Genomic DNA, 23,680 nt, shown 5'->3' on the forward strand with positions numbered 1-23,680 from the left:
TTCTCTGTATTTATTCATCTATATAACATGTAACTCATGATACTACACTGATAGTTGGTTTGCATACACAAAATTAGAGTTGTTTTGTTGTAATTTAAATGTTTGTCTCTAAGATTTGTTATATTGTTGTTTTATTATTGAAACTAAATATTTTGCAAACAACTCATGTTTTTCTTTATCTATTCCAATATCTATAGATTAGATGCATTGGCAATGCCGAGCAATATTCCGTATAAAGTACATGCAGTAAACTGTTAAATCCTGATATCGATTTTCTGAAGCTATATTAAAGGGACATGTGGTATAATAAAGGAAACACAAAATTAAAGTTTAAAATTTTACAATTCTGAGATTATTCCCGTTTAATTCATATAAAATATTTCAAAATGCGAGTATGAATTATTGCTGCTTTGACAACTGTGTGGCATTTTTCGCAAAAATAAAACAAAGTTCTGAATTTACAGTATAATAAATCCGAATAATGTAAGTCGTTATATTCCGCCAATATCCCGCTCATCTCCGATTGCTACATTAATTTAACTCCATGATGCTATTCGCCACTAGAGAGCGCAGAATTATTCGAGTTAATTACCAAATTGATCTATCTAACTCTATTTCTTTGCTATGGCGTTTACCATCTGTTGACCTAAAAGAAAAGAATAATAGAAAAAAGAATGTTTTTAACTCAATGATATGTATATGTTAATATGTATTAACGGAAGGAGAACAGATTTGACAACACATTAAAATATACAATCTGTTCATAAAGACGCAGAGGGGGATTTAGGGGGGGGGGTCAGGGGCCCGGGCTCCCCTTTTTGGGAAAAAATTTGGTTGCTTACATAGGGAATCACCGAAGCGTGACTGGAGCGGGTCCCCTCTTAGGTCAGTCAGTGGGCCCCCACTTATGAACATTTCTGGATCCGCCACTGAGACGAGTTTTGTAAGATACATTTCAAACATTATACAGTTAAGTTGCGATCTAGAAATTTGAATAATATGCCATTGGATGCATTGAAATATATGTATTAAACTTTGATTTTTTTCCCATTCAAGCTTTAATACTAGACGAACATCTACCGTGTCGATTCAGACAGCAAGCTATGTAATAAGAAAATGTGATTTCCACAGGGTTAATAGGAACACTATTGTTTTACTGTCGCAAGGTCTGCTTACCAAGTAGTACGAAATGAGAATAAGTGTTTGAAAAATTCTACATTGATTTCATTATTTCTATGTTTTTAAAATCCTTTTCCTTTGTATTTAAAATAGACAAAATAAAAAGATATTGCAAATCAAAATCAATACCAGTAGTTGCCTCTGGTAATCAAAGTTTCGTTTGATTGGAATGAAAGGAAGATATTGTCGTTAACATCATCCATTCTTAAAAAAGAATATGTCAACATCAGCAGAGAATATTTTAAAGTTTAAAAGAGAGGAGAAAAATTACCTCAGTGATATTCAATTTCATAATCTACGGACACATACGCAAAAAAAGATGGTTATTAGATATAGAAAGATGTGGTATGAGTGCCAATGAGATAACTCTCCATCCACTTACCAATTTATAAAAGTAAACCATAATAGGTCAAGGTACGGTCATATCTGAGCTCTAGTTGGGATAAGTTCATCATAGAGATTGACAACTTCAGGGAAACAGAGTTACCATTGTTCTCTTGTATTCGTCACAACTCTAGACTGGTTCTCTGTCCTTTATCTGTTTGGCTTTAATACCCGTATGTGTCAAGGGAGAGGACCAGCCTAGTCACAACTCGGACGATTCCGTACCTTCGAGTAGCGGATCCATGCACCCGAGGATAACCGATTATCCTTTCTTGGTGTCAATATATATTTGTTCTGATTGTTGGATATATATTGTACCTGTTAACTATCTGACAATATTAGTTCTCGCAATTCGCCGTTTCAGAATCTAATGCATCCTGGGTAATATTTTCAAAAGTGTACACCACAACGTCCTGATTGGTTAAAAATGTCATAAACAATGGAAATTTAACCAATGACGTGGCGTTATTTTCATTTTGGGGTACGAACAATGAAATTACCCATGATTCTTTAGATTATGAAACGGCTAATTGCAGTCATGCATACCGTAAAACAAAAGGACTGAGTCAATTGTGTAAGCGATACTTTTCAAGATCATGAAAATGTGGCAATACTCCCCCGATTGTAGGTGATGCGTATCTGAGAGCTGACGATAGATATAAATAACTACCTAATTTTACAAAAGAAGAAATGTATTATCAAAAGTTTTTAACATGTTCTAATTGAAAAAGTACCAATGCTATTAGCCGTTTCAGAATCAAAATTACATTTTGGGAACTGTTTCAAAAGTGAACACAGAAACTCGTGATTGATGATATATTCATTGGAAATTACCAATGACGTTACCTTATTTCCATTTTGGGTGTGAATAATGAATTTACGTAAAGTCCTTTAGGTTCTGAAACAGCCAATGACGAATAAAAATATAAATATGAGCCAGACTTACAATGTTCTAAGTATAATCGGTTCCGATAAGGTTTCGTCGCCTGTAACTTTATACCACTGTTTAGTCTGACCTGGATTATTTACACTATATTCAATAGTCATCCCAGGGTAATAGGTATTTACATGTAATTTTCCGTCCTTTATTCTAAATAAAAAGCCAATCTTAATGAATACGGAAAAACAACTATAAAGGCTTTATAATAAGCAAACCGAATTCAATTCAGATCAAGTTTTCACTTTGCACTTGTTTTTATCAATTCTCATGTTTTTCAAACTTCTCATATTTGGTATTTTCGTGAATAATAAGCAACATGAACAATACATATATTTTTTTACTTTCAAATAGGATATAGCAAAGGAGGGACGAAAGATACCAGAGGGAGAGTCAAACTCATAGATAGAAAATAAACTGACAACGCCATGGCTAAAAATTAAAAGACAAACATACAAATGATAGTACAGGAGACACAACATAGAAACTAAAGACTAAGCAACACGAACCCCACAAAAAAAAACTGAGGCTGATCTCAGGTGCTCCGGAAGGGTAGGCAGATCCTGCTTCACATGTGGCACCCGTTGTGTTGCTTATTTTATTACAACTCCCGAGTTACTCCGGTAAATAGTCTAATTCGGTAGATCACATTCGTGAAAAGGGAAAGAATTTGTAGTTACGACATAAGCATGATAAGGAACATATCCGATATCATCTGTGAAACGGTTATTCCATAACGGTCAACCAACTCGTGATGACGTCCGTACAATTTACGGAGGTTCACCATTTGGAACTCTTGGTTTAATAGCTACCTTGTGAGTAGCAATCCTCTATCAAGGAAATCATGATAGGAAATACAATCACAGGAATATCGTATCAACATGATCAATTTGGAGATATCTTTTATCATTTGCTATCGAAAAATATAATATGGTCATTTTTCTCGTGTTTTTTTTTTTTTTGTCTTTAATGTTTCCCCCGGATTTGTTTTCTGTCAATCGATTTGCGACTTTTAAACACCGGTATACAACTGTTGCCTTTATTCATACAGGACTAATTCTGAACATTTATGCGGAGTTCACACGTAATTCGAATTCGATTCGCATTAACTAATTCGAATTAGTTTAATTCGCATTCGAAACGTTTTACGTCCTAACGTCAATTCTAATTCGAATTACAATGCGCGTCAAACTCGCTTTACTGTCCAAACGACGTTAACATTTAATTCGCATTGACAAAAGCGTATTTCTAATTCGAATTGAATAATTCGAAATAGCCAATTCGAATCAATTCGAATTAAAAAAGAAGAGTGTGTGAACGCGATTAGCGAATTCGATTCGCATTCGATTCGAATTCAATTCGAATTAAACGTCCGTGTGAACGAGGCATTAAAATACATTCCTTGTACAATTTAATCATCTGAGTTATGTCCCCTTATATTGGCCCCTCGTTTTACTCAAATATTTTGGTTGTTATAGAATACATCACATAATATCCTTCATTAATATGACTGAAATCCACAATTTTCATATTGATTTTCATTAAATGTATTAAAAACGTTTAATCCCCAGAGGCGGATTTAGGGGGGGGGGGGGGGGGGGGGGGGGGGGGGGCCCCCCCCCCCTTTTTAGGAAAAAATTGGTTGCTTATATAGGGAATCACTGAAGTGTGACCGGAGCGGGCCCCCTCTTAGGTCAGTCAGTGGGCCCCTACTTATGAAAATTTCTGGATCCGCCACTGATCCCGCTGCAAATGTTTGCACCTGTTCTAAGTCAGGAATCTGATGTACAGTAGTTGTCGTTTGTTTATGTAATTTATACGTACTTCTCGTTTCTCGTTGTTTTATTTTATATAGATTAGACCGTTGGTTTTCCTGTTTGAATGGTTATACACTAGTAATTATGGGGATTTTTATAGCTTGTTGTTCGGTGTGAGCCAAGGCTCCGTGTTGAAGGCCGTACATTGAGCTATAATGGTTTACTTTTTTTAAATTGTTATTTGGATGGAAAGTTGTCTCATTGGCACTCACACCACATCTTCCTATATCTATCTACTTTTAAAGACACTTTATAGCTGATTTTACTTACAATGTAACAGTAAACTTGTACTGTTTTTTAAATTCATATTCAGATGCATGTAAATCAAACTTACATTGCACCAGGTGGCGGTATTCTGTAATGAACATTTAATTTATCTAACTTTGGAAATTCTTTATAGACTAGATGATTTATAAATTCTATCCAATCACGTTCCATATCTGTCACGTTGTTTGTTTCATGCCATGAAGCAGCATGATGCCACGCCCTTTCTGCAAAGGCAATCAGTCTGGGAAACATCATATACTCTAGCTGGTCTGTTGTTTGTACCAGCCCTGTCCACATATCAGCCTGTACACCTTAAAGATTATGAATACTATTATAGTGAATACTATGTCTGGTTTTTTGTTCACGCATCGGTGACAATATAAGGGAATTTGATGCGACTGTCGTACAAGTGAGAGGTTTAGCTAGCTATAAAACCAGGTTCAATCCACCATTTTCTGCATAAGAAAATGCCTGTACCAAGTCAGGAATATGACAGTTGTTATCCATTCGTTTGATGTGTTTGAACTTTTGATTTTGCCATTTGATTAGGGACTTTCCTTTTTGAATTTTCCTTGAAGTTCACTATTTTTGTGATTTTACTTTTTATTGTACAATATAGGAAGATTTAATGGGGTTTCAAGAATTGAAAATAATGGTCAAAATGTGTAATAAATGACCAAAAAAAAAGAAAAGGAATAGAGAAAAAATAAAGGGAAAAAAGGGTAGAGAATGAAAAAATAAGGTGCTAAAATATAAAGAATGGAAAATAATAGACAAAAATTAAAAAAAAAGAAATACAGAAAAACTAAAGAAAAATCGAAGAATACTGAAATGAGAGACCAACAGGCATCCAGACACGTATATTGTTTGGACGGCGAGGAGTCAGGTACATGTGTCTTGGTAGGGTAATACGACTTCTTATGACATTTGCGTGCATAGAAAAAGTCTTTGCTGACGAACAATGTAAAAAAGGAACTTTAAATCAATAAGGTTTTCCGCATCGTCGTACAAGTATCTATTATTGTAGTAACAGTTCGTTCAACATGATAATATTTGCGACTGTATGCCAAAACTGATCTTCACCAATCTTTACATTCATTACAGCAATACATGTATTTATTTGTCGATCTACTTCGTATAAATCTAGCAGTTAAAACTTAATTGGTATTCAGGAGGTATGCATCAAATTGTGAACTGTCTTCTTGAAAGATTGTTAAAGAAGGTTAACTCTGTTTGAGAAGACTTGTTGTCAGATTGATCTTAATATATTTCAGATTTTTATGTTATTATTTGTTTTCTTTTTAACCACATCGATGGTCTCTATAAGGCGTATTCATAATATGAGAGGTCGTCTGTTCGATCCCTGGATTGAAGTCACAAAACTTTGCTAGAAAAATGGAATCCAGCACTTTCTTATTGGTTGATTTTGGAGTATGAGTACACAAAACTGACTCGAAAGTTTTATGACTTCAAAGCCTGGTCTGATCACATCATACATTTGAGCTGTTTTATTTTCATCCACTTCGATGAGATTGATATACTTTGAATCAGGAAAATATTTCCAGGTGAGGTGATCGACCTCCTCGTGCTTTTACCCAATAAAATCTCCAAAGATGTACAATATGAAAAAATCCTAAAGGACTTCTGCTTAGCTTATTTTACAAACTTTACGTATTGACAGCCTTTCCTCTCATAAAAAGTGTGAAAACAAACAAGGATTAGTTTTTATAAGATTTTCAAATATAGTTTTTAAAACTATATGTTATGAGATATTGAAAATAAAAGAATATCTGACATGAATTCAAAAACAGAACGTCTTTACAGGGTTCAAGCATCTACGCGTTGATCTTCACTTAAACAAATTTTGACATACAATCATTATAAATGTTGACTAACCAACAATATTCTTGGGTTTCTTTAATTCTCCATATCCATCTTTTCCTTGTAATGGATCAAATGCAAATACCATTTTAGTGTTGATGAATTCAGTAGCCCATTTCGATCCCCTTTCGTCTGTGTCTTTATTGTAAGGGTGGTCAAAATGGTAAAGGGAATCTGGGCTATTTATAACCTGTCAGGCAATGAAATACAATCAACATAAATATACCGCAGAAGAACACGTCATGTACTTAAAAATATGTACAAATGAATATTATCCGTATAATGACCTTTAGTTGTTCCTATGCAGATCAATTTTGGTTTTGATAAAGAATGCCCTGCTTACTCAATTTTCGAAAATTACGCAAACTTTGAAAAATCTACTAAATTACATTGCACATATATGTATGTAGCTTTATACTTCATACTTTACAAATTATAAAATTAAACACGAAATGTTCATGGCGAATAATTTTGTTCATCAACAATATTTAAATGTTCATACACATATTGAAGTGTAAAGGCACAGACGCTCTCAAATGTACGTACTCTGAAAAGGTGGTTAAGTCTCTTTGCATTGGAATGGAATTGTAATTTTCATGGGTAAACCCTTACATGTACCTTGTATCCTGAATTGGCCAGTTTAAACAATGCTTTATTTTCTTCCTGATATACAAAGGCATACACACTTCTGAAAAATAAAAAATGACAGCTATACTTAGAAATAAGAAGATGTAGTATGAGTGCCAATGTGAATGAGACAATTCTTGCATGCTTACACATCTATTTTACTAAGTGTTCATGCACAAGTGAAAAAAAGTATAGCTGCATAATTTTGTTTATATATGCAATGTATATCGTCCTTTATAAGTGCTTTCAACAAAGTTATGTTTGCCTTTCGACTGTGTCTGGGTTTTTTTTACTCCTATAGGCAGACTATATGAAATATAACGATTGAAATGGTGTTAAAGAAATTATGTTTACAATTAGTGCCACAATAACAATCAGAATAGGCGAAAATATTTTATCTGAAAATAGTTAAAATAAAAAAATGAAAATTGTCGGAGAAAACCAATTTTTTACCTGTTTTCTTGTGCAATATTTCCCATGCTCTCTATAATATACGGTGTTTTGTCCGGTTTCAAAAAACTGTCTTCCCATGCTCCAAAAGAGACATTGGAAAATTGTTTCTTTTGAAAAAAACGCTGAATAAATAATTGCATTAGATCAGTTTTGTTGTCTTTGCATTTCATACCCTGTAGTGCTGGTTTAGGTATTTTATCTCCTCCAAAATGAAACAACGTTAATGGCTGTATGTCTTTGTGTGCTTCAACAACAGTTCCTATAACTGTATCTACAAAAGCGTATAGCCCGTCACGACATGGATTAGCAATATTATCATTATATCCCTGGGTCGACCTGTAGTTGTTACCATCAGTCTTGTCGGTCATTTTGTACTGGTCACGTGGTGTTCCCTTGTGGCTTGCACGCAGGGAAATAGATTTTAATGCAGCGCGCATGTGACTTGGCATATCTATTTCCGGTATAACTTGAATATGGCGTTGATTTGCATGCTTGAGAATTTCCCTGTAGTCACTTATGTTGTAAAATCCAGGACCCTGATCGTCAATATTCGGCCTGGATCCGAACGAAGGCATGAGACATAATGTTTCTGATTCGTCGTGACATCTTTTAGATCCTAACTACAAAATAACATTGCATATTGTACAACAGCTTCCTTAATTAAAATATCAAAGTCAAACAAGTTAAAAGTAGTTTGCTGAGAGAAGCCAAGAAATTAGCGTCAACTGTTAAAAATTAAATTGAAATCGAACTTTACACTACATAAAAAAAATATAGAGCATATGAATAAGAGGATGTTAAATGAGTGCCAATAAGACAACTCTCCGTCCAAGTCACAATGTATAAAAACGTGAACAATTATAGGCAAAAGTACGGTCTTCAACACGAAGCTTTGGCTCACAAAGAACAGCAAGCTATAACAGACCGCAAAATTACAAGTGTAATCCTATACAAACTTATATACAAACGGTCTAATTCATATCAAAAACGGAAAGGAGGAACACCTATGAACTAAACCATCCCTTACGGACACAGACAAAACGTTACCAGCTAAATGAGAATTCATTTTCAAAGACTTAGATGGATATTCAGATGAAGTAAAATGTTTTGTGTTGAGTGTGTTTGTTTGTTTGTTTGTTTGTTTGTTTGTTGTTTTTTTTTTGGTTTTTTTTTCAATATTTTATATTTAAGATAAAGATGAAGGCTCAGAGGATGTGTAGTCTATAATTTAATTAAATTTTCTTCAAATTCATATAAAAATTGTTAATTCAATAACACCGTTCTGAAACATACTAAGGGAGCTACCATGTGATTTTTAGGGGGGTGGAGGGGGTTTGGAATGAATTTTGAAAAAAAAATAGGCAGGACAGGAATTTTGAGTAAAAAAAAAAGGCAGAATGAGAAACTTGCAAAAAAAAAAAATCAGGATGACAATTTAGGTAAAAAAAAGTCAGGATAAACTAACAAAAACATAAAGGCAGGACCGAATAGAGTGAAAAAATAAAAAAGCAAGACAGAGATTACAGCTAAAAAAAATGCAGGACAAATTTTTTCATCCTAGCCCCCCCATAAAAATCAAATGGTAGCCTCCCTAACACTTTTGAAATTAAATACGTCTTACCTGTGTAAGTTCCGGTATATCAGGTATTTCTAGCCTCCAGCCTTCATCATCACTCAGATGAAAATGAAACTTGTTTAATTTATACATAGCCATCACATCTAGAAGTTTAAAGATTGTTTCCTTCGGATGAAAGTTTCTAGCAACGTCCAACATAACACCACGATATTTAAATCTTGGTCTATCTTTTATAGTTACACTATTTAATATAATAGGACCAGATCCTTGTATGTTGTCTGCCATACTGAGTAATGTTTGGACACCATTGAATACACCGTGTCCCGTTGTAGCTGTTATCTGAATCTCCGTAGATATGCCGTCAATTTTTAGCTCGTATGCTTCATCACTTTCTGCTGATTTAGTGTTCTTAAAGATCAGCTTCCCTTTAACCAACTTTATCACTTTATTGAGAGATTGGGTTGTAGCAACTTTTACTTTTAGAGCATCTATAATAGTTGAAAAGTCAGTTTTACTACGTACATAATGGTATGTCCTGACAACTGATATATGAAAACTTTTGTCCAATTGATTAACAGTTTATTGGTGTTTGTTATATTTTTTTGGTCGTTAAACTTGAGTTTTCCTCAAACAAGTTTCAATAGTCAACATTCGAAAACTGTACCGGATATGTTTTGATATAAATGAACGAAATCACAAAAAAACTTTAAAAAAAAAAGAACACTATGAGTATCAGTAATAGTGTGTGTATTATATATATTTTTTTTAAATATCGTATTTTCAGCATTGTCACCAAATTCGACTGAAACGTTTTTATACGAGTAACATGGCGGACGTAAATTAAAGCCCCAGTCACACTGTCACGTTTTGAATAAAAATATCCCGCTATTTTGAAAGCTAGGTTAACTAGGTTTGTGCTACGATCATATCACGTTTTGCTACGTATTAGTACGCGTATACACACGTTTCCACCACGCATTGATACGTTTCGATACATAGTAAGCACGTTTTGTTACGTTCCGCTAAGCTTTGATACGTGTTTACTAGGTTTCTACTGCGTTTTAATTTTCGCTACGTTTGTTGCTAAATTTTCAAAACATACGGGGCAGGTCCTGTTTTGCAAAAAGGACCGCTACGTTTCGATACGCTTCGTTACGTATATTCCCGCAGTTTCCCTACGCTTTCTAATTGTAGTAAAACGTAGCTCTTGAAACGTGACAGTGTGACTGGGGCTTTAGCAGGTTCCTGCTTGAATGTTTTTACACAACGTGCGGCCCGCTACGTGATACAAGTCGTACATTGATCTATAATTGTTCATTTTTTGTTTAAATTGTGACTTGAATGGAGAGTTGTCTTATTGGCACTCATATTACATCTTCTCATATCCATATTTGACTACTAGATCCTGCTAAAATCGGAGCACTGGAGCTGATTCATAGATTTTGATGTGTCTTGCCTTGACAATATTTAGTTTTCTGTATAGTAATTTGTGGATCGTCATTTTTATTTTACTCCTTCAAGTCCTTTTGGTTATGGTATCTCTTACTTTTTATTTGTGTTGTCCATTATTTCTCTGGAGTACTGTTCACCCTTTTTCTCCTACATAAATGTTTGTATTTGTTATGGGGATGCAACACCTATTTTATTCATGTCTTTACAAACTGTATGGACAGAGCATGTTTTGATGTATGTACAATGTAAGCGGTTGAGCATTTCCATGTACTTCCTTATTATTCAGTCGAATTTCAATATACATAATAGATATAGAATGCAATTACAAGGTCAAATAAGTATTAGGTTCAGCATTATACAACCTGCTCTGTGACTGTCTTAAAGTTTTGCATAGACAGGCATTCAGTTATCCTACCTAGGAGTTCAAAAACATTTAAAATTACATCAGTCAACTCGGCGGATTCGTACCTCCATCTAGAAGAGTAGCGATTCCGTACCTCCATCTAGAAGAGTAGCGGATTCATCCGAGGATTGCCGATTGCAAAAATTGGATACGCAAGAAGCAATTTGTACTAATAAGAAGGTGATGTATAGAATGATAAGTGGTTATATAAATCGTACCTGCTAAATACGTCACTTCGTCTGGAAACTCGGCAGATGTCTGTATCGTCCACTCTTCTGGTTTCAATATTATGGTTTTATTAGACATTACAACTGTCTCCTCCGGTGAAGGGACGACATATTTGTGAGTCCCTTTTAAGTCAGTGTGATTATCATTTATTGCATACCGTTCTTTCGATGTCAGCTGACTTCCAAATGGTTTTACAAAATTTAAATTTTCTCCTTTGGTGCTTTCAATAATTTTTGGTTTTGATTTTGAACCGACAACATACCAATTAGAAAATGAATTGGTCCTAGATCTTTGTAATTTGGTGGCTGTAAGTGGAAATTTTATTTTTCTACCTGCTTCGAAAAATATGAAAAATGAGTTGCGAGGATAAATGCAATAGAGTGAACCGGAAACGAGCGTCAAAATGAAATTTTGATCCTCTCCGACTACAACATTTTTAGGATATGAATCATTTATATTTTTCAGGTTTGGATTCAAGATGCTCGTCTGAGAGAAGTAGATTTTCCAATCTGTTTGTGAAATCCTTTTTGGTCCTGTATTTTTTAAGAATAATATGTGTTCAGTATTGTAGTGTGGATCGTCTTTGACCGTCCATATCACATCTAGGTACTTTGCTAAGTAGTTTATTATCTCTTGGTCAGTGCTAACGTTCACTAAGAAAAGAAAAAAATGAAAGAAAAAAATATATGAAAAAATACCATAGACTTAGATATAAATTTGACATCATATAAATACAACTGAGAAAAAAACAACTAAACTGTTAGAGCTTACTATGTGTTTTTGCTCATTGTTGAATGTCAAACGATTTTGTTGCGTTACTTGTTTTGGTACAAGCTTTGGAATTGTGTAACAGGCTGTTATCAACAATTGACTTATAACAAATCATGCCTTCCGTGTACCTGTTATCCGTTATGTTTGATTGCAGATAGTTCCAATTGCTTTTACTCCAAAACACATTCATTAACATTGTGCATTGATGGGGACCCGAATTAAGGGGCCCCAAGTCGAAATTCGCATCTCTCTCTTTCTTTCTTTCTTTCTTTCTTTCTTTCTTTCTTTCTTTCTTTCTATCTGTCTTTCTTTCTTTCTCTCAAATTGCCTTTATACGTTCACTACATTTTAAAGATCAAATACTGTTTATTAATGTATGGCTTGCTACCTTTTGTGTTTGCATGAATGTTTCTTAAGTTAACAACTTACATGTACCATTCTGTTGTTTTACTTGCGATTCCTGTTTGATGTCTCTTTTTGTGATGTCATTTCTTTGTGGAATTTGACTACAAACAATAATAGATTATAACTGTAAACATATTGTAGTGTTTAGTAGAATATAGAGTTTTATCGCACCGCGGGTAAATTATCACACCCTATGAGACCGTAGGGGGGTAGTAAATTCCATAGGGGGTTCATGACGCGTTAATGGTGACGTCATCTATTAATGTTGTAGTGTTTCATTGTTTATTTTTCAACAAAACGCAGCAGAAAAGTCCACCGTGCGATAAATTCTTTATACGGTTAACTACTGACCCCTTACGAATCCATAGAGGGTGTCGGCCTCACCCCCTATGGATTTTACTAACCCTCTATGGATTCGTAGGGGGTCAGTAGCGAACCATATAACTTATATTATCTTTAGCAAATCACACTGCAATGTACGATCAGAGGTTCCTGATCACATTTCAGTATAATTCAACTTTAAAATCTGTGAAATATTCTGTTGTAGAATAAACTAGAGGCTCTAAAGAGCCTGTGTCGCTCACCTTGGTCTATGTGCATATTAAACAAAGGACAGGGGGGGGGGGGGCAGCAACCCAACAACTAGTTGTCCAATTCATCTGAAAATTTCAGGCCAGATAGATATCGACTTGATAAACAATACAACCCGCAATCAGATTTGCTCTTAATGCTTTTGTTTCAGAGTTATAAGCAAAAATCTACATTTTACCCATGTGTTCTATTTTTAGCCATGGCGACCATCCAGGTCACCGGACACAATTTTTAAACCAGATACCCTAGTGATGATTGTGGCCAAGTTTGGTTAAATATGGCCCAGTAGTTTCAGAGAAGAAGATTTTTGTAAAAGTTAACGACGACGGACGACGGACGCTAAGTGATAGGAAAAGCTTTGGGCCAGGTGAGCTAAAAAGGAAATCAGTTATGGTTATGTGTATGCGAAACAATTTGATAAAAGTGAAGTACCCGAAATGTATAGTGAACGCGAAAGGTAATATACGAGGTCAAACAAGTACAATTATCCCATGAATAAATATACTATAATTGTACACGCGTGTTACCATCTAAATAGTAAACAATATAAACTAAACGGTCTGAGAAACATTCTTACCAAGTCTGAGGTATGTTCTCCAGGATTCGGAAGATGTTTTAAAACAGTGTACGAAAGACGAAAAAGGACGACACCAACGTACAAATGTATAGTAGAGAACAACAAAATAATCAGCAACAGAAAATAACGGACTGCAAATCCGACGAAAACTATTTCAAGAAAGTTTTTATTTCCAGAAACTGAATCTCTTTTCTTCTTTCCAAATCTTGTTTAGTTTGTTTATGCATTTTTTTTAGTTTAGTAGTTGTAAGAATTTCTATTTCTGCGTTTTGTTTGTTAATTAACCAGTCTAAAGCTATAGCGAACAATAAGCAAGCAGTATGTGTGTGTGTTTTTATGTGTGTTTTTAAAATTATTTCAAACACACCATACTTACCTTGTTTCGGCAGACTTTGGTTGAGTGGTCCTAAAAATATGAACAAGTGTTTTTACTATGACCCTTCGTAAAATTCATTGTTATCATAATTATAATACTTATCTTCTACTGTTCAATATGGAACTTTGAAAGGTAAAACCTCAAATCATGTGTTATCAAAGAGGTTGACTTACATGTGAATATGATATTATCCAATTTATATATATAAAAGAAGGTTAATTGAGACCGTTTTTTTGTTGTTTTTTTTTGGGGGGGGGGGGGGGGGGCGGTATTCATTTCGGTATTTTTCATATCTGATACACCGTTCTTTCTCTATTCTTTTTTTCTACAATTATGATATCAATTTGTTTTTATATTTTGTTCCTCAAATTGTCCGCGTTTATTTCGCCTGTCCCAAGTCAGGAGCCTGTGTTCTTTGTTAGTCTTGTATGATTTTTAATTTTAGTTCGTCTATATATTTTGGAGTTTAGTATGACGTCAATGATTACTGAACAAGTACACACTTTTGTTTAGGAGCCAGCTGAAACAAGTGTCCGATGCGATTTTCCCCTGCTGTATTGAAGACCATATAGGTAGGCTTTGGCTGTTTTCTGCTCTTTGATTGGGTTGTTATCTCTTTGACACAATCCCCATTTCCATTCTCAATTTTATCTAATTCATTGGGTTTTTTCCCTCATTAAGTCCCGTTCATACTCTCACATAAATTCAACTTACCAGTGGTAATGAAAGATATCACTAATGCTAATGAAATGTAAACAGATGGCTATGGCAAATACTCCTATTACTAGACTACGAAATTGTGTCAGTTTTAGACCCATAGTAATCCTTCTCTTCTACAGCTACACAGAGTCTGTATTTCATCATCTGAAATATTTGGAAGAATTTGTACCCTTAAATACCAGAAATGAGCCACCTCATATACAAGGGTAGAGACAGTTGCATGTAAAGATCATTGCGTATATACGTATGCATAAACGTAGCACATGTAAAATGTCCATTAGTAGCATTTTTGTCAAGAGTGGATGTGATTCCTTTGACAAGTAAGTTTATCATATTTCTATTGTAATGATTTTTATATTTATTGTGCATATTGAAAAAGTGACACCCTATCTTAACATTAATGACAGAACCAGAGCTTTCACGATCGTCTCGCAATACTTGACCACCGTTAGATATTCTATAACGATCATTTTCGTTGATAAACCGAATGATACCCGTGGTGTGTGTTACTTTTTAGAAAGGACTTACCAGAACATTGTACAAACTCTGTGAGTTGTCTGTGCTTTTTTTGTAGCCGGCTGATACAAATCCACTCCTCCTCACTTGACTATTCAAAGTTTGCACACACCATCCTGCTCCATTCACTGTATTACCATTACTTATTTTATTACTTGTTAAAATATGTTCTCGAAGAGTATTTGTTATATTTGCCACTGAACTTTGGGTAAACTATATTACTAGACAATTTTTGCTGGAAAAATACAAAATATCGTCAATAATAATTAGAAAGAAAACATGTCAAGAATGTTTGTTTGATATGATCATCATCTCACATTACTTTTGTGCTCTGAATAAATCCAAGATCAGAGTTCCTATAAAGTTTCTCCATTGTCTCCAAAATGTGGTCATTCGCATTGAATCTCATTCGAAAAGAAACCTGTCGTGTTGTAAATTTGGTGTGTGCTACCACGAGGTGAACTATTTAGGAGATAACTGTATTGTATTTTAAGGTCCGACGGCATCAATTGGGGATTTGATGGTCGCAAATTAAGTTTACTGGCGACGCGTTAGCGGAGACAGTAAACGGGTATTTGCGACCATCAAATCCAAAATTGATGCCGTCAGAGCTTAAAATACAATATTGTTATCTCCATTCTAATGAAACTGACAGAAAACAACGTTAAAACATGTATTTAAAATCTGTCATATGCCGTCTGCGCTTGCGCGTACGTCCCATAGCATCAATTGACAATTGATGCCATGTAAGAAAGTGACGTTATCCAATCAAAATGAACGTTACAAACGTTGTTGCATTAGAATGCTCGCTATTCAGCTCGAATTAACTTCCGTGTATTGTAACATACTTATAATTTAAATGCTAATGTGTAGCCAAGGTTGACTATGCATGCTAGGTAGTAAACAATAGTTATTCAAATAGCAATCGTCTATAATCAAACAATGAAAAGTAATTAAATTTACACGCAAACGAATTAATCTGAAATAAAACTTTTTAAAACATTATTTGCCATTTAAACGACTCAGTTGATATATTTAAGTGTTACATGTACAAAGGACTTATGTACAGTTGAAAAAGAGGCACGAGGGTCCAAACACGCATGTTTTGTCACTTCTGTGGACTATTAATAATATTCGTTGAATACCAAATTTCTTGGATTTCGTTGTTCCTGTGTTCCAATGTCTATGCAACAAATGAAATTGTTACTATAGGAGTGTATGCAGACTTTGGCAAAACTACGAATTCAAACATACACGAAAATGCAATATGTCCTTGATCCACGAACAAAACTAAATGGAATTCACAGTAATTGCAATTTGTAATTTATACAACAGAAAATATTCGGCCAGTTCATAATATCGACTTAACTCTTACCTGCATAGTTTATGACATATCAAACATGCTCATGCAAGACAGGAATGGGGAATTAATACACTTAAGTTATATTTAATAATTATAGTTACGGATGGTGATCACGTTCAATAAACTAAATAATATAGCAGAAATTTAAGTTATTGCTTGAGCGATTACCTACCTTAGAATGTGTAAATCTTTCCGATATTCAATTATCCACCCCCTTGTAAAGACCATTTAGGGGGGTCGTGTACTGTGTACTATGTGAAACTTTGTAAACGACATCTGTTTCTGCAAAAGACTTTCAAAGATAGAAACATTTGTCGGTAAAGTCCATTCAATAATATTCTAATTGATTTTTATGTATGCTGTCACATTTTAAATATTTATAATTGTTATTTCATTGTATCAAATGAAAGATAGAAATATTGTTTCTCAATAAATATTGGCATATTTAAAATTGAATTAAATATATTGCTTCAGACTATGTTTGCATAGGAAGAAATACAAAAATTAAGAATTGCGAGGACATAAGACGCTACCGTACATCGTAAAGGACCGAGGATGATAAAAATAAACAGATCACCCTTCTCTCGTACAAATAACAGGTAAACATAGAGTATTACAGTTTTTCTTTTTTGTACTTTCACTATTTGTCTCCTGTTAACATTTGCACCTCACTTCCATGGTTATCAAGCGGAAATGTTGATACATTTGTATTTCTTCTTCTTCTCTCTCTCTTTTTTTTTTGGGGGGGGGGGGGGGGGAGGGGGTGGTAACAGATAATTTTTGGGTCATTTCTGCGGTCTGCGTTAAAACTAAGTCGATTTCCTAGAGGCAATGGTTAAGATTTTAATAACTATGGTTCAAGTGTTGAAAAGGGGGAGGGGATTTCAGGATAGAACAATATATTTATTTACATTGTCTGAAAATATGAAATTTATTTGTACACGCTACGAAACCGGAAAAAAACTCAGCGAGCCACGCGCTTTTCGTCTTGTTTCTAAAGTTGTACATGCTCTACATCATTTGGTTTCTGGTGCAGACTTTTGTGTTGTGCACTCATGCCACATCTTTTTCCTTTTATATAAAGATCAACAGTTTACAGTTACAATTATTTAAAACAATTAAAAGAATGTAAACAAAGCCTCCATTTTAGGTTTGTTTGGTGGTTTTTTGTTTTTGTTTTGTTAACAATGTACAAAGTAGCAATGAACTGTAGTTGAAAATTATATAAAATTCATAACAAAAAGTACAAATTTATTTCAAACAACTACCAAGTCTAGATCGGTCTTGAAAGATATTAATGGCCTACTAGACCAGCATTAGCTTGTATTGTAGATTAAAATGAATCGGTCAGTGATATTTACCTACTCAAGAAAGACTAAGCTGAAAAAATACAAACAGTTTGACAGCGGTGATAATGTCATCATTATTACATTTATTTATTATCTGTATATATAATTGTCATTTTTAAGTTTGATCTGCTGTCCGTAATGTTAACCCTTTATTGTAGCAAATATCTTTCATTTTTTTTTTTGGTTTTTGCTCAATTTCCTTAAATCGTCCAATCAGAAGAAAGATTAGTGACACCATGCATGCTGTTACCATAGTTGAAAGGGCTATTGGTACTTTACGGAACGGAACGGAACGGAACGGAACGGAACGGAATTTCATTTAAGGTATCCAAAGAGGGCATTTATAAAAATTTCGAAAAATCTTTAAAACAAAACAAACTTTAAAATTTCTGTGTTTTACGGTTTTCCATATACAAATAACACAAATGTATACTTACCCTTCTATCGATAAGTGTCATGCCAAAAAATGACTTACGTGTCCCCGTCTTTCCACCAACAATACAGTAAGGTCCACATTTAATGGTCGCACATTTTCTCTAAATTTTGAAACTGATATTACTTGAAAAACAAACAGTATTATTTATTTACTCACATGAAACAAACCGGGATGCGGTATTCAGTATACGTAGGTGAAACTGGGCGATATTTATCTAAACGCACGCAAGAACACCTGTATCGTTTTAAAAGACCCAATAAATTCAAAAGTATCATTTATCAACATCTTAAGAAGCACAGTCATCCTATTAAATATTTAACAGTTCAACCTTTAGAAGTAGTAAATAAGCAGCCTGGTGAATCTCATTCCAAGTTTGTACGATCACGAAAAATAAATGAATTAAATTGGATTAAAAAATTACAGACAGTCTACCCTCTCGGTCTTAATGATAATATCATGGGAATTGGCAATATATCAAGAACCGATTCTGTTAACATTTTGGATATAGTTTCTAAAACTGTTCGTAAAAATCGTTCTCATGGACGCAGAAAAAATCGCAATCAAAGAAAATTTCGGACCAACCATACAAATATTTCGGACCTAATTTCCATTTCAAAAAACAACGGCAGACATTATCTGTTAACCAAGCTTTGTTCTTTACCTATAAATAAATTAAATAAAATTTTAGAGGATTGCAACACAATTTCATATTACAGTCCTAAGTATGAAATTGTCCAAATTATAATGGCATATTGTTATTCTAAACTGTTTCCAAAAATTGATCGCCCTGAAGATCATAAAAAACATTTTATTAAAATAAAGTATGTCAATAAAGGTTTTGATTTTGTAAATATTGCCGGTATTTTTAACGACCATTCTGTTAAAGACCAAATTCCTGGATATTTTGATAATACTGAACTCCCTCTCATTTGTTATATTTACAAGAAATCTACCCGAAAATATGTGTTTAATTATAGCCAATTGTGTAAAGATGTAAATATCACTGAAAATACACCTATGTCGTGTAATTGCAGTAATTCAGAATACACCTATGGACCAATTTCCCATGTTATAACAGGAGACCTTAACATCGTTCGCGACCGAGAGTTAAAATCATTCCTCAGTAAAGGACCTAAATATCGTCCCCCGTCAACTGTTAACTGGAATGAGTGTCGTAATATCATCAACGACTCACTCCGCGCCTACTGTTTGAAATGGGTAAAACGGGAAAAAGCTGACAAAAAATCTTTGGACTCTTTTTTTAATTCAGTAATGAAGATAGTTGATATTCGAATACAACATTTTAAAGAACATTTTACCCTCAACAAAAACTATAAAAACCCTATTTCGCGTATCAAAAATAAACTAACAGAACTAGCCAAGGAATTTGTTTTTGTCCCGGCTGATAAAGCTGCTAATAATATCATTATTGTTTGACGTAAATTTTATATAGAGGTTCTGCAAAAGGAAATCACGAATTCACCAACATTCCAACTGACTTCATTTTCAGAAAACGACATCTGTAACAAACATACACTTTTAGCTACTTCTTTACAAGCAGAACCAAACACAATGAAAGTCCCAACTATGTACTGGCTTCCGAAGCTGCACAAAAAACCTTACAAATATAGATTTATTTCATCTTCCAGCCATTGTTCAACTACTAAATTGTCTGTTTTACTTACTAGTACACTTGGTACAATAAAAAACCTGATAATAAATTGTTCAAATAAGGCCTTTGAAAATAGTGGAATTAATTACTTTTGGAGTGTCAAAAACTCGTTGGAAGTACTTGATAAATTGCATGCATATATTGGTGATTTTGAATCTGTTCAAAGTTTTGATTTTTCTACCCTATATACCACTTTGCCTCATATTCTTATTAAGAAAAAATTCACATCCCTAATTAACTGGGCATTTAAAAAGTCGGAATGCGAGTACATATGTTCAAACTCTTTTAGATCATTTTTTAGTAGCAATAAACAAAAGAACTATGTCAATTGGACATGCTTTGATACTATTTATGCACTTGAATTTTTACTTGATAACATTTTTGTTCGCTTTGGAGATTCCGTATATCGTCAAGTTATTGGAATTCCAATGGGGACTAACTGTGCACCACTTATTGCGGACCTGTTTTTGTATTGTTATGAGTTACAATTTATGACTAAAATTAGCAAAGACCCATCAAAACAACATTTGATACAAAAATTTAACAATACTTTTAGATATTTGGATGATATATTGGCTCTAAATAATGACGACTTCAGTATGTATACTAAAGAAATTTATCCTGTAGAACTTACTTTAAATAAAGCTAATGATAACAATGACCACTGCCCTTTCCTCGATCTTGATATCTATATCATAAACGGGAAGCTTAATACAAAAATTTATGATAAAAGAGATGATTTTTCATTTCCTATTGTTAATTATCCATTTTTAGATGGTGACGTTCCCTTGTCACCATCTTATGGTGTTTATATATCTCAACTTGTACGATTCGCTCGTGTATGTAACAATGTATTAGATTTTAGCGAGAGAAATTTATGTATTACTGAAAAATTATTACACCAGGGTTTTCGATATCACAAACTGGTCAAAACATTTACTAAATTTTATCACCGGTATAAGGAAATAATTCGTAAATATAACTCAACATGCAGACATCTTATACGTTCAGGTATTTCACATCCAAAATTTTATGGAAATATTCTTTATAAAGGACAAAAATGTCAGTATTCTCCTCAGAAACTAACAAAACCTTTAAATAGACTTATTAAAAGGGGATATAGTTACGATACTGTTGTCAGGTCATTAAAGATTGCATATTTTGGCTTTAACATTGATTCACTGATAGGGTCTTTGCATCGGAACTAAACACATTTATTTCTAAAAAAACAGTTGTTGGCATGACACGGGTTATGTTCTTCTCATATATTTTATGATAGTATGATACTAAACCCCTAACGGGAGGGATTGTACCTGATATTCATATGATGAAGACATAATCTTTCAATCAGTTTAATTGAGGTCTGGAGCTGGCATGTCAGTTAACTGCTAGTAGTCTGTTGTTATTTATGTATTATTGTCATTTTATTTATTTTCTTTTGTTACATCTTTTGACATCAGACTCGGACTTCTCTTGAACTGAATTTTAATGTGCGTATTGTTATTGTTTTACTTTTCTACATTGGCTAGAGGTATAGGGGGAGGGTTGAGATCTCATAAACATGTTTAACCCCGCCGCAATTTTGCGCCTGTCCCAAGTCAGGAGCCTCTGGCCTTTGTTAGTCTTGTATGATTTTAAATTTTAGTTTCTTGTGTATAATTCGGAGTTTAGTATGACGTCCATTATCATTGTACTATTATGCATATTTTAGGGGCCAGCTGAAGGACACCTACGGGTGCGGGAATTCTCGCTACATTGAAGACCCATTGGTTGCCTTCGGCTGTTGTTTGCTCTATGGTCGGGTGGTTGTCGCTTTGACATATTCACCATTTCCTTTCTCAATTTTATTAATCTCATCTTCACAGGTGAAATGTGTAATAATGTATAACATCGGGAAATATTCTGTAGATGAATATGTCGGATTGTCCTGATAAATTATCATGAAATTAACGCATTTGCAAGTCATGCATTATGATATCTAGACTGACCTCACGTCGTCCTTGATTAGAGACAGTGATCAAGTTGAATCTGATTTAAACTTCTTAATTTATTTTTCCGTTCCGTTCCGTTCCGCAAAGTACCAATTGCTCTGAGGAATTGGTATTTAACGGAAAAAACGGAAACATACATCTTTAATGTAATTAAAGCAGTATGATAAAAAAAATTGTCTGACACCTCTTTTTGCATGAGTGGTATGTGTTTTAGATAGCATTTTCGACATGATCAATAATAAAAAAAAATAACACAAAGGCAGGTTACACAAAAAGTCTTTCTCCTTCCATCGGTAATTATATTTTAAAAAAGAGGCCTTCAACAGCCCGTTCCGACGATGATTAGAGACAGTGATCAAGTTGAATCTGATTTAAACTTTTTAATTTATTTTTCCGTTCCGTTCCGTTCCGCAAAGTACCAATTGCTCTGAGGAATTGGTATTTAACGGAAAAAACGGAAACAGACATCTTTAATGTAATTAAAGCAGTATGATAAAAAAAATTGTCTGACACCTCTTTTTGCATGAGTGGTATGTGTTTTAGATAGCTTTTTCGACTTGATCAATAATAAAAAATTTAACACAAAGGCAGGTTACACAAAAAGTCTTTCTCCTTCCATCGGTAATTATATTTTAAAAAAGAGGCCTTAAACAGCCCGTTCCGACGATGATTAGAGACAGTGATCAAGTTGAATCTGATTTAAACTTTTTAATTTATTTTTCCGTTCCGTTCCGTTCCGCAAAGTACCAATTGCTCTGAGGAATTGGTATTTAACGGAAAAAACGGAAACAGACATCTTTAATGTAATTAAAGCAGTATGATAAAAAAAATTGTCTGACACCTCTTTTTGCATGAGTGGTATGTGTTTTAGATAGCATTTTTGACTTGATCAATAATAAAAAATTTAACACAAAGGCAGGTTACACAAAAAGTCTTTCTCCTTTCATCGGATATTATATTTTAAAAAAGAGGCCTTCAACAGCCCGTTCCGACGATGATTAGAGACAGTGATCAAGTTGAATCTGATTTAAACTTTTTAATTTATTTTTCCGTTCCGTTCCGTTCCGCAAAGTACCAATTGCTCTGAGGAATTGGTATTTAACGGAAAAAACGGAAACAGACATCTTTAATGTAATTAAAGCAGTATGATAAAAAAAATTGTCTGACACCTCTTTTTTGAATGAGTGGTATGTGTTTTAGATAGCATTTTCGACTTGATCAATAATAAAAAATTTAACACAAAGGCAGGTTACACAAAAAGTCTTTCTCCTTCCATCGGTAATTATATTTTAAAAAAGAGGCCTTCAACAGCCCGTTCCGACGATGATTAGAGACAGTGATCAAGTTGAATCTGATTTAAACTTTTTAATTTATTTTTCCGTTCCGTTCCGTTCCGCAAAGTACCATTTGCTCTGAGGAATTGTTATTTAACGGAAAAAACGGAAACAGACATCTTTAATGTAATTAAAGCAGTATGATAAAAACAAGTCAGACCCTTCTTTTTTGAATGAGTGGTAAGTGTTTTAGATAGCATTTCGACTTGATCAATATTTAAATAAACAGCTGCGCCATGAGCGCATGATACGCCCGTCGTCTTGTGAAAAAACATAAATCTTTTTTGAATAACACAGGGTTGTACAGGATGTCATGCTTAGTATATCCTGACTCATTCCTTATTCCCGCTCAATAGGAAGATTGTACAAGATGTA

The 23,680-nt window shown here is 34.0% G+C and overlaps 1 protein-coding gene across 4 annotated transcripts; it reads right to left on the minus strand.

Annotated features, from left to right (window-relative positions):
* Window positions 1-336: 336 nt before the first annotated feature.
* LOC139496220 (chitobiase-like) lies at window positions 337-16,981 on the minus strand. Of its 4 annotated transcripts, none has more exons than XM_071284698.1 (13): window positions 16,696-16,981; window positions 15,173-15,395; window positions 14,639-14,788; window positions 13,925-13,954; window positions 12,405-12,481; window positions 11,195-11,857; window positions 9,167-9,609; window positions 7,546-8,165; window positions 7,084-7,153; window positions 6,481-6,655; window positions 4,652-4,895; window positions 2,510-2,653; window positions 337-646 (listed from the first exon to the last, which is right to left on the minus strand). In XM_071284698.1, exons 3-13 carry the CDS (start codon window positions 14,740-14,742, stop codon window positions 589-591), a joined length of 2,628 nt encoding a protein of 875 aa, XP_071140799.1. In that variant the 5' UTR covers window positions 14,743-14,788; window positions 15,173-15,395; window positions 16,696-16,981; the 3' UTR covers window positions 337-588. The 4 variants fall into 4 exon arrangements, with proteins under 4 accessions (XP_071140799.1, XP_071140800.1, XP_071140797.1 ...); XM_071284699.1 differs by lacking the exon at window positions 16,696-16,981 and adding an exon at window positions 16,536-16,674 and having other exon boundaries at window positions 15,173-15,288; XM_071284696.1 differs by lacking the exon at window positions 16,696-16,981 and adding an exon at window positions 16,536-16,635.
* Between the last annotated feature and the right edge of the window lie 6,699 nt (window positions 16,982-23,680).

Source organism: Mytilus edulis, chromosome 11 (genome assembly GCF_963676685.1).
Source record: "Mytilus edulis chromosome 11, xbMytEdul2.2, whole genome shotgun sequence".
In the NCBI taxonomy this organism is placed as follows: Eukaryota; Metazoa; Mollusca; class Bivalvia; order Mytilida; family Mytilidae; genus Mytilus; species Mytilus edulis.